We start from the raw sequence: 14,948 nt of genomic DNA on the forward strand, positions 1-14,948 counted from the left end.
TTTTCTTAATTTTACAGGTATTTTTTTTCCCCGGTGTGACATACCGCCAGCGCCAAAAGCCCCACGGCAGCTCCAGGCTGAGCGTGCGCCCAGGGCACGAACCATTACGGTCTTTAAAACACAGCTTCGTCCCCGTTTCCTCTGCTCCTGCGAAGTGCTCGCTGCCGTTAAATCACTTTTCACTGTTTAAAACCTTTTGCAGTGGAAAAAGCTGCAAAAAAAAAGGGAACGGCGGCAGCGAGCCGGTTCCTCTCCACGGATGGGGGGGGGGGGGGGGGAAACACGCGCCTGCACGGGCCCACGCGTGTCCTCATTTCCTTCCTCGCTTGCCAGGCGGGGACATTTCACCGCAGGCGGCCACCGACGCCCGGGCGACGTTCCCCTCCCGGTGACAACCGGCCGGGGCCTGCGCCGCCTCATTCTCCTGCCGAGGGCCCCGGCGATCGGGTTCGGTCGCCGTACCGTTCGCCTTTTAACGGAGAGGGGCAGCGCCCGCCGCCCCCCGGTACCGGGCTCCGCCGGGGCGGCAGCGATCGGTGGCGCCCGGGGTGGGGCGGGGCAGGGCGGAGCCGGACCGGCGGACTTTTTTTTCCCGGCGTGCTGCGCGCAAGCGCCGCTGTGTGCTGCGTCACAGCGCCGGGCCGCGCTAGTCTGTGCGTGGCCGGCTGCGGGTGCGGACGAGCTCCGCCATCATGGCCTCCGCCGCCACACACCCGGCCCCCCCCGTCGCTACTGCTGCGCCGCCACACCGCCGCTACCGTTGCCGCCCCACCGGCTCCCGCCGCTCCGGGCATCCTTATCGGCGACCGGCTCTACTCGGAGGTGTCGCTCACCATCGACCACTCGCTCATCCCCGAGGAGCGGCTCTCGCCCACTCCCTCCATGCAGGACGGCCTGGACCTACAGTGTGAGACCGACCTGCGTATCCTCGGCTGCGAGCTCATCCAGGCGGCCGGCATCCTTCTCCGCCTGCCGCAGGTGGGTGCGCGTCCCGGCGCCTTCCCGGGGCGACCGGGCGGGGAGGGAGGAAGGGAGGGAGGGCGCCGCCATTGTGGCGCGGCGGGAAGGGCGTGTGAGGCGGCCGCGCGGGGGGGGGCGGCGGCGCCAGCTGGTGCCTGACACAAAATGGCGGCGGCGGCTGGGCCCGGTGACTGATTCCCGCTCCTCCTTCTTCCTGCTCCTTCTCCCCCCTTTGCGTTCATAGGTGGCGATGGCGACGGGGCAAGTGCTGTTTCATCGGTTTTCTATTCGAAGTCCTTCGTCAAGCACAGCTTCGAGGTGAGCGCGGCACGGTCTGGGCGGGGGGGGGGACGGGGAGAGGGGAGGAGGAGCGCGCTAGACGCTGTTCTGGGCGACCGGTGAATTTGGCCAGCCCCACGCCAAACAGGCTGCTCTCTTCCAGGCTTTAGGCCACGGGTTTTTTTGGTGTTTTTTTTTTTTTTTTAGTTGTGTAGTTCTAGTGTTACCGGGATTGAAAGTCATTTTCTTATGGAAACGGGGCTTCCTTTCAGATTGTTGCTATGGCCTGCATCAATCTCGCATCCAAAATCGAAGAGGCGCCTCGTCGTATAAGGGACGTGATCAACGTGTTTCATCATTTACGTCAGTTAAGAGCAAAAAGGTAAGATTAGCTTCGTTATGAACATAAGCATCTCTTGTCACTAATGTACACTGCAGTTTTCAATTCACAGTATTTTTCCAGGCTAAGTTCAACGACCTAAAATTGAGAAGGGAGTGCTCATTGGCTGCTGTGTAGGCAGTACAGTTCAATGCTGACTTCTTCTACTGTTACTTTTGTTTACTTGGTAGACCCGTTTTCGTTATTTGTGTAGCTACAAGTCATGAGTATTGGTTCTAGTTTTAGGTTCATGGTTGTAGCTTTAGGTCTATTGCTAATTGTTTTTGATGTCTTGTAGTTCTTGAAAGGTAGTCTTAGGTATGAGTAGGCCAAATAGTGGGTTGCTGTATATTTTCCAGACTTTTAACCATGTTCAGTAGTCTTAATGTTCTTTTCTTGTTAGTATGCAGCCGTCCAAATGTGGTTGTGGTGCTGATAAAGTGTCAGTTAACAAAAGATGAAACCTGAACTTTTCCCAGTGATGATAGTATTGCCTTTTAGAAAAAGCAATTTTAGAAAGTCTCTGAAAAAAGTATGGTTGGGCCTACAGTGTTTGCAGCTTTAATGACACCGCTTCAACAAGGAATGTGTAATTCAGTCTTGGAAGCTGAAGGCATCTTTAATTGCAAAAAGTGAGACTTGTGTTTTTTCATGGTACCGTGTGCTTGTGTCAGTGAAGTTGGAGTGTAAGCTTACCTGATCTGTGTACAGATCTGGATAATTGTCTGCTGAGTTGTAGAGCTGGTCTCAGTTGTGAGTGCCTAATACTGCTTTTTTGTGTGTAAAGCGATGTATGTTTTCACGTGTAAAGCAAATTTAACTCGATGTATTGGAAGGAACAAGGAATGGTTGAAGGGAAGGAGTTTTCTAAGTTGCTATTAAATGCAAAATTTCTTTAAATCTGTCATGCAGCAGTATTATAGTCTGTGAGATTGGAGACGCCAGCTGTGATGAAGTAGCTTTACTTTTAGTAGCCGATTGCTTAAAGTGTAAGGTAATCCATAGTTACAAAAGGATTTTGTTTTCAGCTAGATTCTTAAATTCACACTTCGATTTCTCTGCTCTGTATTACCAGGTTACATCAGGAATTTAAACTTTAGTGTTGTGTGACCTTTCCTGAGAAGTAGAGTGGAAATCCCTTAGGGAAACCAGCTGTTTCTTGGTGTCTTTATCCAGGTTATGCTTCTGTTGAATCTAAAACTTTTGCTTTTATTGCCTTGTGCTCGTGTTTTCCTAGTTAGTTTTAGATAGAAGAAGAATGATTCGGTGTTACGCTGTGGAACTGAGCTTTGTTCTTTTTTGTTAAAGTTGTTATCCCTGATGGCCCCGAGAGAATTTTGTGAAGTTATGCCGAATTGAATTCGGTGGTATTGTTTCTTGCCGCAGTTATGATAAGGGAGTCTGGTTATTGGAATTATTGGAGCTGGTTCAGTGATTCGTAGTGTTTTGGCCTTGATCCAGGTGGTGAAGGTTAATTAATCATATGCAATGCTTTTCTTTGCAATGAGAATACAAATTAGTTGTTCCTTTGTGCTGTGCGAAGGATCAGAGAAACTGAACTTAACCTGTGAACTTAAATCTTTCCAGCTAGCCTGTTCCAAATCAGAATGTCACTTGTGCATGTTACATGGTGTCTAAAACGCATCATGTCGAGAGAAATCGTGCACTTCTACCCATTATTTTCTGGAGAAACCGATACTGTTGCTCTGAGATTCTGAGTGAATCTGCATGAAATTAATCTTAAAAATGCTGAAGTCTGACATTCAGACTTGCCTTTTTTTTTAACAAGCAGGATGTAAACATTTTTCTGTACTTTTTACAAGATTACAATTATATAATCTGTACACGTTATTAACTTCAACTCTTTTTTCCCTTGCAACCGACTATACAGCGACCAGCTACATTTACCAAAGCCTGGGTGATGTGGAGTGGTACATAAAGATGAAGCTGTCGTCATGGCAACAGTGAGTGAAGTATCGAAAATCCCCAAGGAGAAGCCAGTGCTCTGAGAATAGGTCACTGGAATCGGGGGACTAACAGGTTGGCCGCTGGTGAACCATTTGGAAGAACTCCTGTATCTTGTTATAAGCTTTTTTCTTTGCTGTCCAGGTTTTTAGAATACTAGCTTAATCTTTTTTTTTATCTGAAGCTAACACTTAGGCTGTAGTTAGTTTCTCACACACAACCCAGAACTGAAACAGTCGGTTAGGCTGCTGTACTTTCTTTTCGCCTCTAGTCTAGTAGTTCTGTTAACTGAAGCTCTTAACCTGCACATGAAGTTTGAGTAGTTTGAGTAGGCTTGCTTGCTTTCTTAAACAATTTTGGGTTCTTAGTTCCACTTTCTGGCTCTGTATAATTGCAGTTTGAATTCATAGTAAAACATGCCTTCACAAGAATACGGAAGTCTTGAATTTGTAAAGCTATTTATATAAATTATTATGTAAGCAGTCCCTTATATGTACGTGTTTGCAGAACTGGGAATTGCATTGGAATTTTCTTTTTGTAAGACCTATAGTCAACTGAGTTACTGCTAGGTGGTATTTCTAATATTGAGAAGTAAGAAAAAGCTAAAAAAAGTGTTTTGGACAAGCATATTTCCTTTTGGATATTTCACGAGCATATGTCATGTAGTACTGCATGTAAAAATGTTTGTGTGCATGGGGAAAAGCTCGTATTATGAAAATACTGCTTTTTAAAAAATTGTGTGCTGAAACATGTGTGTTCTGAGCGAAGTGCAACTATTGTTTAACATGTAGAATGTAGTTTGAAGTTGATTTTATTTATCTTCAATGTGCCTGAAAGCTGCAGAAAGTCCTTATGAGACTGGAACCAAATGTGACTCCTGTCATTATGTAATCCCACAAATGTTGGTTTGAGATGCTCAGTCAGCCGTTCTTTACTTCTGCTGCAGCAAACAGGTTCATGCAGTTGTGTTGGAAGTGGCCTGTATTAATAATACACACTACTTAGTGTTCTTCAAACTGTTCTATCAATCTATGGTGCTTGTATTTACAACGTTGGAGACAAACATAGAATTTACTTTCTTCTCTGACTGGCATAAGAGAGATCTGGTCTTTGAAATGAGATGCTGATGTTACACTGTACTTGTCGGAAGTACTTTTTGCATTATGAACAAAACTACATGCAGGGCACTTTTCCTCCGAAGTATTAGACATTCCAAAGACATCAAATCTTAATACTACATCAAATGAAGCTGTAGCTGTGTTGAGAACTTAGGTTTCATTTGTCAGAGGGATGGACTTAAAAAAAAGGATATTTGTAATTTATTCATTGTTACAAACACATTACAGTGTGTGTTAATCTTTTGGGTTGTTATGCAATCTCTAAATCCCAGTGAAGTTTTGCAACTAAGTATTGGGTCGACTTACGAGAATGGGCGCTGTGTTCTCTCTGTTCTTAAGTCTAAGGTCTTCCCTGGAGCTCTAGTGCTGATCTGTAAGAACAGATTCAAAGTAAGAACTTGTAATACTACTTGGCTATATAGGGCTTGAAGCTTATATTTTTATATGTAAGCTTATAAATTATTTTTCTCTGGTTTGTTACTTGGACCTAAAATGATTACTTCTTGGACTGAGAACTTAAGTGCAGCAAATGCAGTAGCAAAGTTCCTCTTCTTTTCTTTTCTCAATAGGAAAGCTAACAAGTTTTGCAAAGGGAAAGCTCTGAAGTTTCTAACTTCTAAATAATTATGCATACCAGCACTTTGGAGTTTATAGCAAAAGTACTAAATTGGTAAATCTTAATACAGTGGGGAACCTAACTTTTGCCAGTAATAAGGTGCAGTAAAGTCTTCTGCAGATTTTTATTTTTGCCTAAGTGGGTAAAAGGCTGCATTTGTCTTTCTATTTCTGGAAATACTGTCTGGATAAACTGATGTTTTTCATGGCTTCCTTAGATCTGTAGATTTCTAGAACTTGTGTGTCATAAGTGACCGGAGTAATGTGGGACAACAGAGTAAAGCACACTTTTGAGTGTCTTTAATTTTGAGTTTCCTATCACTGTGCTGTTGAACATGTACAACCAAAGTGTGAACTGTTTGTGCTGATCCTATGGCCCTGTAGAAGGACAGTGAAAACTTAAAATGCAGTAATGCTCACAGTCTTTCCTGTTGCACTTCGAGCTACCTTACTGTGTTTTCATAATACTGACTTTCTTACATAGCTTTCAGAGAATGCAAAGACATGTGGAAGATAGTAATCCTCTAGCAGGTTGGATGGATGATCCCATGCAGACATGTTGTCCCACTGTTGATTTTTTTTTTTTTTAGACTGGAAGTCAGAGCTGCCCTAACTATTTCAGCCAAGATTTGTCACCTCTGATGAAGTGTTCTGCTAACAAGATAAGCTGAGCCTGGACACCTAAACACGCTCTGAGTGATGCCTTGCAGATCCTGTTAATGCCAGTGATCTCTAGATAAAATTGTGTAAAGCAATATTGGAGGAAATGTTGCTATAAAACCCAGTATAGTTAGTTGAAATCAATTGGAAGTGAATCAGTTTCACTGATTTGAAGAACTTCAGCTTGGTTCTTCCAGTCTCCCACTCCAGAGCATTGTGTTCAGACAGCCTTTGTAGTGCTGGAGTGTTCAGATAAAATCATAGCCTCTCTACTGAAGTAGTTACCTTAAAGAAGCTTTAAAGGTTTTTCTTTTCCAGTTAATTCATTGGGGACACACACACACCAACCAAACAAAAAAACATACTCTGACTGGGCTATATTTAGAGTAGCTGAAATCACAAACTTTGTAAACTTGCCCTGATGAGTGAGAGTAACACTTAACTAGAGAAGTTACTTTTATGTAACATGGAAAACATTGCATTTTTTTTAGGAGACAGTAAGGGTTGTACTTGAATTGTAGGTCTTTCCTGGCACCAAGAAGCTGCAGTAGTTCATTTCAAACCTCCTGGGAGCTGCTTCTCAGCCCCTTGGGAAGAGCAGGGGGAGCTCACGCTTCAAGTGCATGGTTATACAACGTGGTGCTTTTATTAGTAAAGTGGATGGCTTGTTGTATCCTTTGACCAATGGTAATAAGCATCCTTCCAGGCGACTGCAGAAGTCTTGGCATAAATTGTGGATTTTTGAAGTCGGGAAGCCCTTCAGCTAGCCTTGTATTTAAATTGACCCTTTCTTCCTGGGGTGGGAATCTAGGTTTTTGAGTGTTTTTCTACTCTGTGACCTATCAGGGAAGAGAATTGTGATCCACTTGTGGAACTTGCATGGAATCAAAAAAGACAAGTTAGTAGTGCAATATTTTGTCTAAAACAGAAGCTGTATTTTGAATCTACTTTGCATTACTTTTTTTTCCTTTTGAAGGTAATGTGAAATAAATTTGTCACCAGCGCTTGGGGTGTACTAGGTTTATCATGTAAACAGACTGTGGTTTATTGGAGTGTAACTAGTTGCAAAAACATCCTTCTGTGTTGGAAAGCATGTGGAATATGTGAGGCATATTACAAACAGGGAAAAAGCTGGTCTGTCTTTAGGAGGAAGTGGATTAAAAAACAATGTGGAATGTTGAAAGGTCAAGTCTAAGCACGGACAAAAGAATATGAAATGGAGTATGACACTTGTGCATAAAGCATACAGCAAGTTACTTTAGTTAAAATTAAAAAATGCTTTGGAGAGTTCAGATGTTGGATTTGGAAGGAATTAGGACTTGATAGTGCTAGACAGGAATCTCTCTTTGTGAAACGAGCTCTTGTTTTGCAAATGCAAATAGCAGAAGTGACATGATATCCACTGATTAGTGGGTGCAGTGTTCAGAATCACAGGCAGATCTGTCACCATTTCAGAGGTTAAATTCTTTGCTTTAGTAGTCTTCTCGTATGTCACAGTAGCAGGGCTGTCTTGTTCTCTGAAGATCTGAATAATCTTGTCTTCCAGCGCATAGGAAACTGCAGTTTGTAGAGCACAAGCTTGCTACTTTAGTATCAGTAAAAAAACCCATTCTAGCTTACTTCTGCTTTGAAGTCCTACCTGGCAAAGGTAGTTGTATCATACTCCTTCACCCACCTCTGTCATGAAGTGTAAAGGTTCTTTAAGATCTTCACTGTAAAGTTGACTTCCAGCAGCTGGACCAGCGTAGTTTGCATACACGGTAGCAACAGATTATTTTTTTGTCTTAGCCATCTAATCTCTAGCTAGTCAAAAGCAGAAACTAAACTAGTTTATCTAAACTTGGACAGCACAAGATTAATGCTTAAACTTGCTTGCAGGAGTTGAAAACCGGTTTCTGTTGCCATTAGTTGGTTGGAAGGGAAAACAGAGATGCTGCTATTTTTGGATATGCAAAACAGTTTTGATTTTATTTCTTGCAAACTATAGGACTCCAAGCCCCCTGATACTTGATCAGAACTACATAAACACCAAAAATCAAGTAATCAAAGCAGAAAGGAGGGTACTGAAGGAGTTGGGATTTTGTGTTCATGTCAAGCATCCACATAAGGTGAGTTATCAAAAATAGTATAATGGTAAATATTATTCCACCTTGATGGCATCATTGTGAGCTGTGGGACAAGAAACGCAGGTGTAAAGATGACCTGATTTCTTCTCTTTATTTAGTAGTTATCCTTAATGCTTTTGCCAGAGTGCTTGGGCAAATATTCATATTGACTTTGGTAGAAATTGCTTCCTTGAGAAATGTTAGAGGTGACTTTTTTGAAAATTGTAGAAAAGTAGTAAAATAAAGAATTGTCTGAACATGATTGGATGACGTGAGCTTACAGTGTATGCTTAGAAAAGGAGGAGAGACCATTGTTTTGGAATACTGTTTGGCTATAGATATAGTTACTTCCTTACTGTTGCTTTATATGTTAAAACTGAGTCTTTTTTTTCCCTCCCTTATTCCTCAGATCATTGTTATGTATTTACAAGTCTTAGAATGTGAACGTAATCAAACCCTGGTACAGACAGCCTGGTAAGTTGTTATTTTCCATTCTTTTCCTAGCCAGGAAAATAGTAGCAGAAATAACAAGCCTGACGATCCATATGCAAAGCAATGAGATGTAAGTTATTACACAAATATATGCTTTTAAAATATTGTAGCGCTTGTTTCTGCTTACTATTTTCATGGCTTGATTCCAATATAGTAATGGAGAACTCAATTTAACTTTGTTCTTTTTTCTACTCTTTAATTAAAGGGTAGTCCCTGATGGTAAGTCATAGAGCTCTGCCCTCTGCACCTCAGCCCATGACCTGGGGATGGCCTGTTTGGCTGCCCTTCTCTCCAGCCAACCCAGTGCAAGCTCTCATCCGAGATTCACTGAAGTGGTCCATATCCATCGGGCAGCATCTTCTAGTTCTGTCTGGGTGTCGAAAGGATTTGTATATTTGTTTTTAGAAGTAACTGTTAAAAATGTTTCTAAATGTATTTGTTGCCTAGCTACTGTATGCTGTAGTGTATTTAAAGGACACATGGGGTAGACTTTCTGCCAACATTTATTTAGTTGATTTAGCGTTTGGCTAAACTTGAGTTTAAAAAAAAAGACAATTACAGTGCATGCAGCATGTTCACTTAGAAGCCGTATTGGGCATGGTTTTCTATAGAGTCAATACTTAACTGACTGCTGTTCGTTTCTTTCCTGTAGCTCAGTAACTTAGAAATCGATGGAGGTCTCTGCTGTTTAAATGTATCTCTTGGCATGTATTGCTTGGCACTGCCACTGCGGTGGAAGAACAGTAGCTTAGTGAAGTGGGAGACCCGTTACTAACTTGCAGGTCTTTTTCCAACACTCAGTGAGCAAAGTGGATGCTTCTCTCTCTGGATGAAGTTAATGTGACTCAAGGCACACATAAGATTTAAATGCAATGTTTTATGAACTTTATAGGTTGCATCTAGCCTCTGGAAAATGGTAGGTTAAAACTATACCACGGTTTCATGCTTGCATTTGAGTTTTAAGCGTATTGATTTTAAATACAAGAATGTTGGTCTTTAAAGCAAACAGCTGCACAGATGAAAAGTCCTTGTTAGATTAACTCAATGGACACTTCACGGTATAACTTAACGTACCTACCTAGGAAGTAGCCATTACATACTATTACTTGCATTGGGGTTTCAAAACAATGGCAATGGTGCAAACTTTGTTACGGAAGTAACAAATGTAAACATCAAATACAGTAATTTGAACAAAACCAAGTGTTCAATATAATAACAGAAAAAATAATAAAGTCAATTGAGTCTCCAGTATTGTTATCCTCTAAATAAGAAGATGTAAACCTGAGATCCAACCTTTCCTAAATTTTTTTTTAGGAATTACATGAATGACAGCCTGCGAACAAATGTGTTTGTTCGCTTTCAGCCAGAGACTATAGCATGTGCTTGCATTTATCTTGCTGCTAGAGCTCTGCAGGTGAGTATTCGTCTGTCTTTAGTTAGCATTGCCTTTTATTGCTAGTAATTTGGTTTCAAGAAAATTAATGAAGATATTTATAACAGACATTACAGACCAGGCTTTTGTTTTTAAGCTTTCGGTTGTTTTATTTTCAGATTCCACTACCTACCCGTCCTCACTGGTTCTTGCTCTTTGGCACCACGGAAGAGGAGATTCAGGAGATATGCTTAACGACTCTTAAGCTCTATACCAGAAAGAAGGTAACTGAGATGTGTGTTTTTTCCTATTCAATGTTCAGTGCAGCTTGAGCTGTCGCATGGTTGTCTAAGCGTGTTTGGGAACGCCTGCATACAAATCTACTAATTGGAAAGGCTCTGCTGTGTGGCTTCTCTGAGGGGAGTGCGAGAACAAATTATGGAAGTTAGTCACATTACTGGGCAGATGATTAAAAAATAATGGAGTATTTTTCAAAAATGAGATGAAAATATGAATTGCATTAGTTCAGCTTCTTAACACATTGTTACTTTAACAGCCCAATTACGAATTCCTGGATAAAGAAGTAGAAAAGAGGAAAATGGCACTACAGGAAGCGAAACTGAAGGCAAAAGGTTTAAATCCGGATGGAACTCCAGCACTCTCAACACTGGGTGGCTTTTCTCCTGCATCCAAACCATGTAAGTTTGTTTTCTGAACAGAAACTTGCGTAATACTATTTGATAAGTCTTCTAAATCTGTGTCCTAAGGTGTTAAAAAGTAGGTTTGCTCGAGCTATTAGACAATTTAGGCTTTCTCACAGATCTAAGAACCAAGACAAATCTATCTTATTTTAAAACCAGTTTCCGTTCCTTGAAATAGCAGATTAGAGGGAAACGGGATGCTTTACTCCATACTTCCACAGATGGGAGAGTGGTATATTAATGATATGCACCCTTCAGATTATTATGCTATGCAAATGTCTGGACGCAGGAGTTTGCTGTGTATTACTGTGTTGTGAAGAGAGTCTCTCTGGATTTAATCTGTTGGGGGGGTGTTGCAACAGCCTGCATGGTTCCTTTTGCAGGAAAAAGGAACTCTGAAAATTGCTTTCTCTGCTTTTTTTTTAACGTACTTGTCAACTGTTCAAGTGCGGTGAAGAAAGACAGCTTGTGGTCAGGAAATGAAGAGGGGAAGGTCATGGTGCTGTCTTGGCAGTAGAGTGAATAAATTGTTGTAAAGCATATCTTGAACTGGCCGATAAATCTGTCTGAGCTCTAATGATACAAAGAACAGACAATTTTGTCTTGGTGCTTTTACCTTTTAATGCTGCTGCTGATCTGTAAACTACCAACAAAATTTAAAGGATATCGTGAGCATTGGTCCAGCGATGGTGGGTAAAGTAGAAGGCACAGGCCCTTGTTTGTTACATGGCCGCTTCAGGAACTTAGGAACATATTCTGAGAAAGCAGTATTTGTAGTAGTTATTTCTCCTTAAGAACAATACATCTGAGTCTAGTGGTCTTTGAGCTGGCGAGTGTAAATTTCCCACTAAACAGTGAAAGCTTTTTCTTGTTTCTGTGAAGTGGGAGCCTAGGTTAGAAGAGTTTGAGTGAAGGCAGGACCTCTGGTGGGGTTTTGGAAGACTTCTTACTAGCTGACAAACTGAGGGAAAGCTTCTGACAGAATTCTGCCTGTCTGTATTTTTGCATTAAACCTCTGAACCCTGTTGAGTGGGGAAGGTGTGGTCACAATGCAGCATCTCTGCCTTACTGTCAGCAGGCCAGATATAAATGTGTCGTTCTTGCATAGTAGCCCTTCCATGAAAAGGGGAATCCATCTCTGGGCTGTATCAGCTGACCGTAGAGACGGATTGACTTCTAAACCAAATAAGGTTTTTGTTTACTGTATTTGTACCACTAACATAAAAATGAAGTCTGTAATTTTGCTGTTCAGTTTTAATTGTTTCTATAGTATTGGAAATTAACTGTCAAGGTAACAATTTAAGTTATGTATCTGTGGACCATAAGGATAGCCTTTATTTTGTACCACTTGGGCCCTGGTAGACAAAATCTCAAATGAGCCTGGCTGCTTGGCTTGAAGGTCACAGTGTTCTTCCCACCCGCGCCAGCAGTTGGCTTTAAACTGTGCGTCTCCCCACAAGCATCTCACTCCAGTGTTCTTTTCTAGGAGTGTACTATAAATGGAAAGATGGAATGAAATAGTAGCTATTGAGTTCATATTTACATTTGGAAAGATGGAATGGAATAGCAGCTATAGAGTTCATATTTACATTTAGTGCAAATACTGGTAAGGGTGTATAAAGGATACAATATGTTTATTACAAAGTCTATGAATAAAATAGCTGATTTTGAATTTAAATTTAATTCTCAGCTTCCCCAAGAGAAGTAAAAACTGAAGAGAAGACTCCAGTGTCTCTGAATACCAAAACCATTAAAAAAGAGCCAGAAGAGAGGCAGCAAGCTTCAAAGAGCCCTTACAATGGGTAGGTAAAAAGCTCTTCCTGATGAAGAGAAGACTTCTGTAAAAACGATTTCTTCAACTGAAGTACAGTGAACTACTTTGGAGCTACTTCATGGAAGTAATGAGTACCTCAGAAGTGTAACGCTACTTTTTTTTTTTCCCCCCAAGCATGAGAAAAGAAAGCAAGAGAAGTAGAAGCAGCAGAAGTGCTAGTCGATCTAGGTCAAGAACAAAGTCAAGGTCTCGATCTCACACTCCTAGGCGGCAGTAAGTAGTGGATTTTTGTTTGGTTTGTGGGGATTGCGGGGAGGAGGCGGGTTTTTTTGGGGGGTGGTGGTGTCTTTTTCGTCATAGTTAGTTCTCTGGGATATTTCAGCAGGGCGTTTCACTTCTTAGAAGTAGGGCCACTCCAAATAGCTTGTAGATGCTTAGCACAAGCTTCTGACTGCTGGCCAGCAAAAGCGTGAGACTTAGGTCTGGCTTTAGGCTCTCAGTTCTTGACGTGAAGCAGTTCTGTTGGTAACTGTGCCATTTATAGTTCAAGCTGTAAAAGCTTTGCTGTAAAATGAAAGCTTAAGAGTATCCTAATTGTACATGTACATGATGAGGCTATGATGGAGTGAGCGTAAGGTAGTCTTTCCCTGTTTGATGATCTTCACAAGGTGTCCGTTATAAATGAGAGCAGTCTTGGAACTCAGTCCACTTCAAAGTAGCGAGAAATGCCATGGGAGCCGGTTTCGTGTGTGGCAGCTTTCTTCCGAATGCATGGGAGAATGTGTCTTCTGTCAGTGTTGCATGATGCACTGCTGGCTCTTCAGTGCTCTGCCTCTCTTCTGTGACTGGGCAAGAGGGGGAACTGTGCGGGGTGATGCAGTGATAGCTGCTGGCTTTATATGTATATATATTTTTAAAGAATCTTCAGGCTGAAGATTCCAACCAATCCAGGTTGGAAACTGCCAGCTTGGATCTCAGTGAAGTGTCCCCCGAAGTCCTGCTGACTGTCAAGTCATTGAAGGAAAAAGGCAATAACCAATTTGCAAGCTGGCACTGAGGGGAGGAGTCTTGACAAGGTGGAACAGTTACGAAAGGCGCTGCATTCGGGGTTGGGGTTTGGTTTGGGCTTTTTGTTTTCAAAGGAACTCAGCGCAGAGGCGTGTTCTGGGACGGTCACTATCATTCATCAGTTATCCCTGTGGGAGAAATAGTCTCTGATTTCTTCCAGCAACTTGGAGGTTCCTAAGCGTTGATTTATTTTTTTATTTTCTTCTGTGTGGAAGACGTGTTTTAACTTTTAACGCTTTTCTGTAAGCTACAATAATAGGCGGAGCCTGTCTGGGACGTACAGCTCGAGATCGAGAAGCAGGTCCCGCAGCCACAGTGGCAGCCCTCGCCGGCACCACAATCACGGCTCGCCGCACCTGAAGACCAAGCATAGCAGGGAAGAGCTGAAGAGTGCAAATAGACACGGTCACAAAAGGAAAAAATCTCGTTCGCGTTCGCAGAGCAAATCCAGGGATCATTCTGATGCTGCCAAGAAGCACAGGCACGAGCGGGGGCACCACAGAGACAGGCGTGAGAGATCCCGCTCCTTCGAGAGAGCTCACAAGGGCAAACACCACGGTAGCGGCCGGTCGGGACACAGCAGGCACAGACGCTGAGGTTTGCACCTGCGCCAGATTCTAGTTAAGCCTGTATATAATACAGTAAATGGACTCTTTATTTGAGAACAAAGGAACCGATTAGGATTTGATTAATTTAAACCCAATATCTAATTTTCTAAAATGTGTAGGAGACTTTTTCTTTTGGGAAAGAAGCTGTTACCAACGTTTGCACATAATACCTTAGCAGTATCAAATTGGTGGAAAACAACGATCAGGTTAAATTGTACGTATTAGAGCTGTGTATTGTTTATCGATATGAGAACTGGAGAATGGATTTCTGTAAAAAAGCAAAATGTACCTTATTTTTATACAAGTCAATTGCAGACACTTATATTTAAGTATAGTTATTTGTTTAAACGATGGTGGATACTTTCTTACACTGGTTTTAGTCTGCATGTGTTAAAAGATTTTTACAAGAAATAAAATATAAAGCTTTTTTTTTACTGCCTGTTGGATGTCAAATATATTGAAACTAAACTTAATTTTCTTAAATGCCATCGTTTTGACCATTGAACCGGGACACTTGGGATATTGACGTGCTTCTGTTGGAAACGAAAGGCTCGCCAAGCTTTGGAAGTTGGCGTCCTTCCTGGGGGAGGCAGCTGGGAAGCCGGGTCCGCTTCTGACACCCGTGCAACAGTTGGGATGAATGAGCGTGGATGTCTCTCGTGTTCGGCGGGACGAGCAGCTGACAGGAGGGGTGGGAAGCCGTGGAAGAGCTGCCCTTCACAAGCTGTGGATGGGCTACTGGTGTCCCAGCTTTCCTGTCGGCTGCCCCTGGGGAGGTGGGGATTTCTTCCCTGCCCCTCTCTTGCAGCTGCTTCTGGCAGAAGCCGATGAGTTGCTGTCATCTGCTGTTCT

The 14,948-nt window shown here is 42.4% G+C and overlaps 1 protein-coding gene across 1 annotated transcript; it reads left to right on the forward strand.

Annotated features, from left to right (window-relative positions):
• Positions 1-692: 692 nt before the first annotated feature.
• On the forward strand, positions 693-14,535 carry CCNL1 (cyclin L1). Its single transcript, XM_050902869.1, is given in 13 exon segments — positions 693-745; positions 747-978; positions 1,205-1,238; positions 1,241-1,278; positions 1,512-1,621; positions 7,964-8,084; positions 8,491-8,555; positions 9,888-9,987; positions 10,125-10,229; positions 10,502-10,643; positions 12,337-12,448; positions 12,595-12,693; positions 13,736-14,535. Coding segments are annotated over 13 exon segments (1,560 nt in total). The 3' UTR covers positions 14,085-14,535.
• The last annotated feature ends 413 nt before the right edge of the window (positions 14,536-14,948 follow it).

Source organism: Gymnogyps californianus, chromosome 10 (genome assembly GCF_018139145.2).
Source record: "Gymnogyps californianus isolate 813 chromosome 10, ASM1813914v2, whole genome shotgun sequence".
Lineage (NCBI taxonomy): Eukaryota > Metazoa > Chordata > Aves > Accipitriformes > Cathartidae > Gymnogyps > Gymnogyps californianus.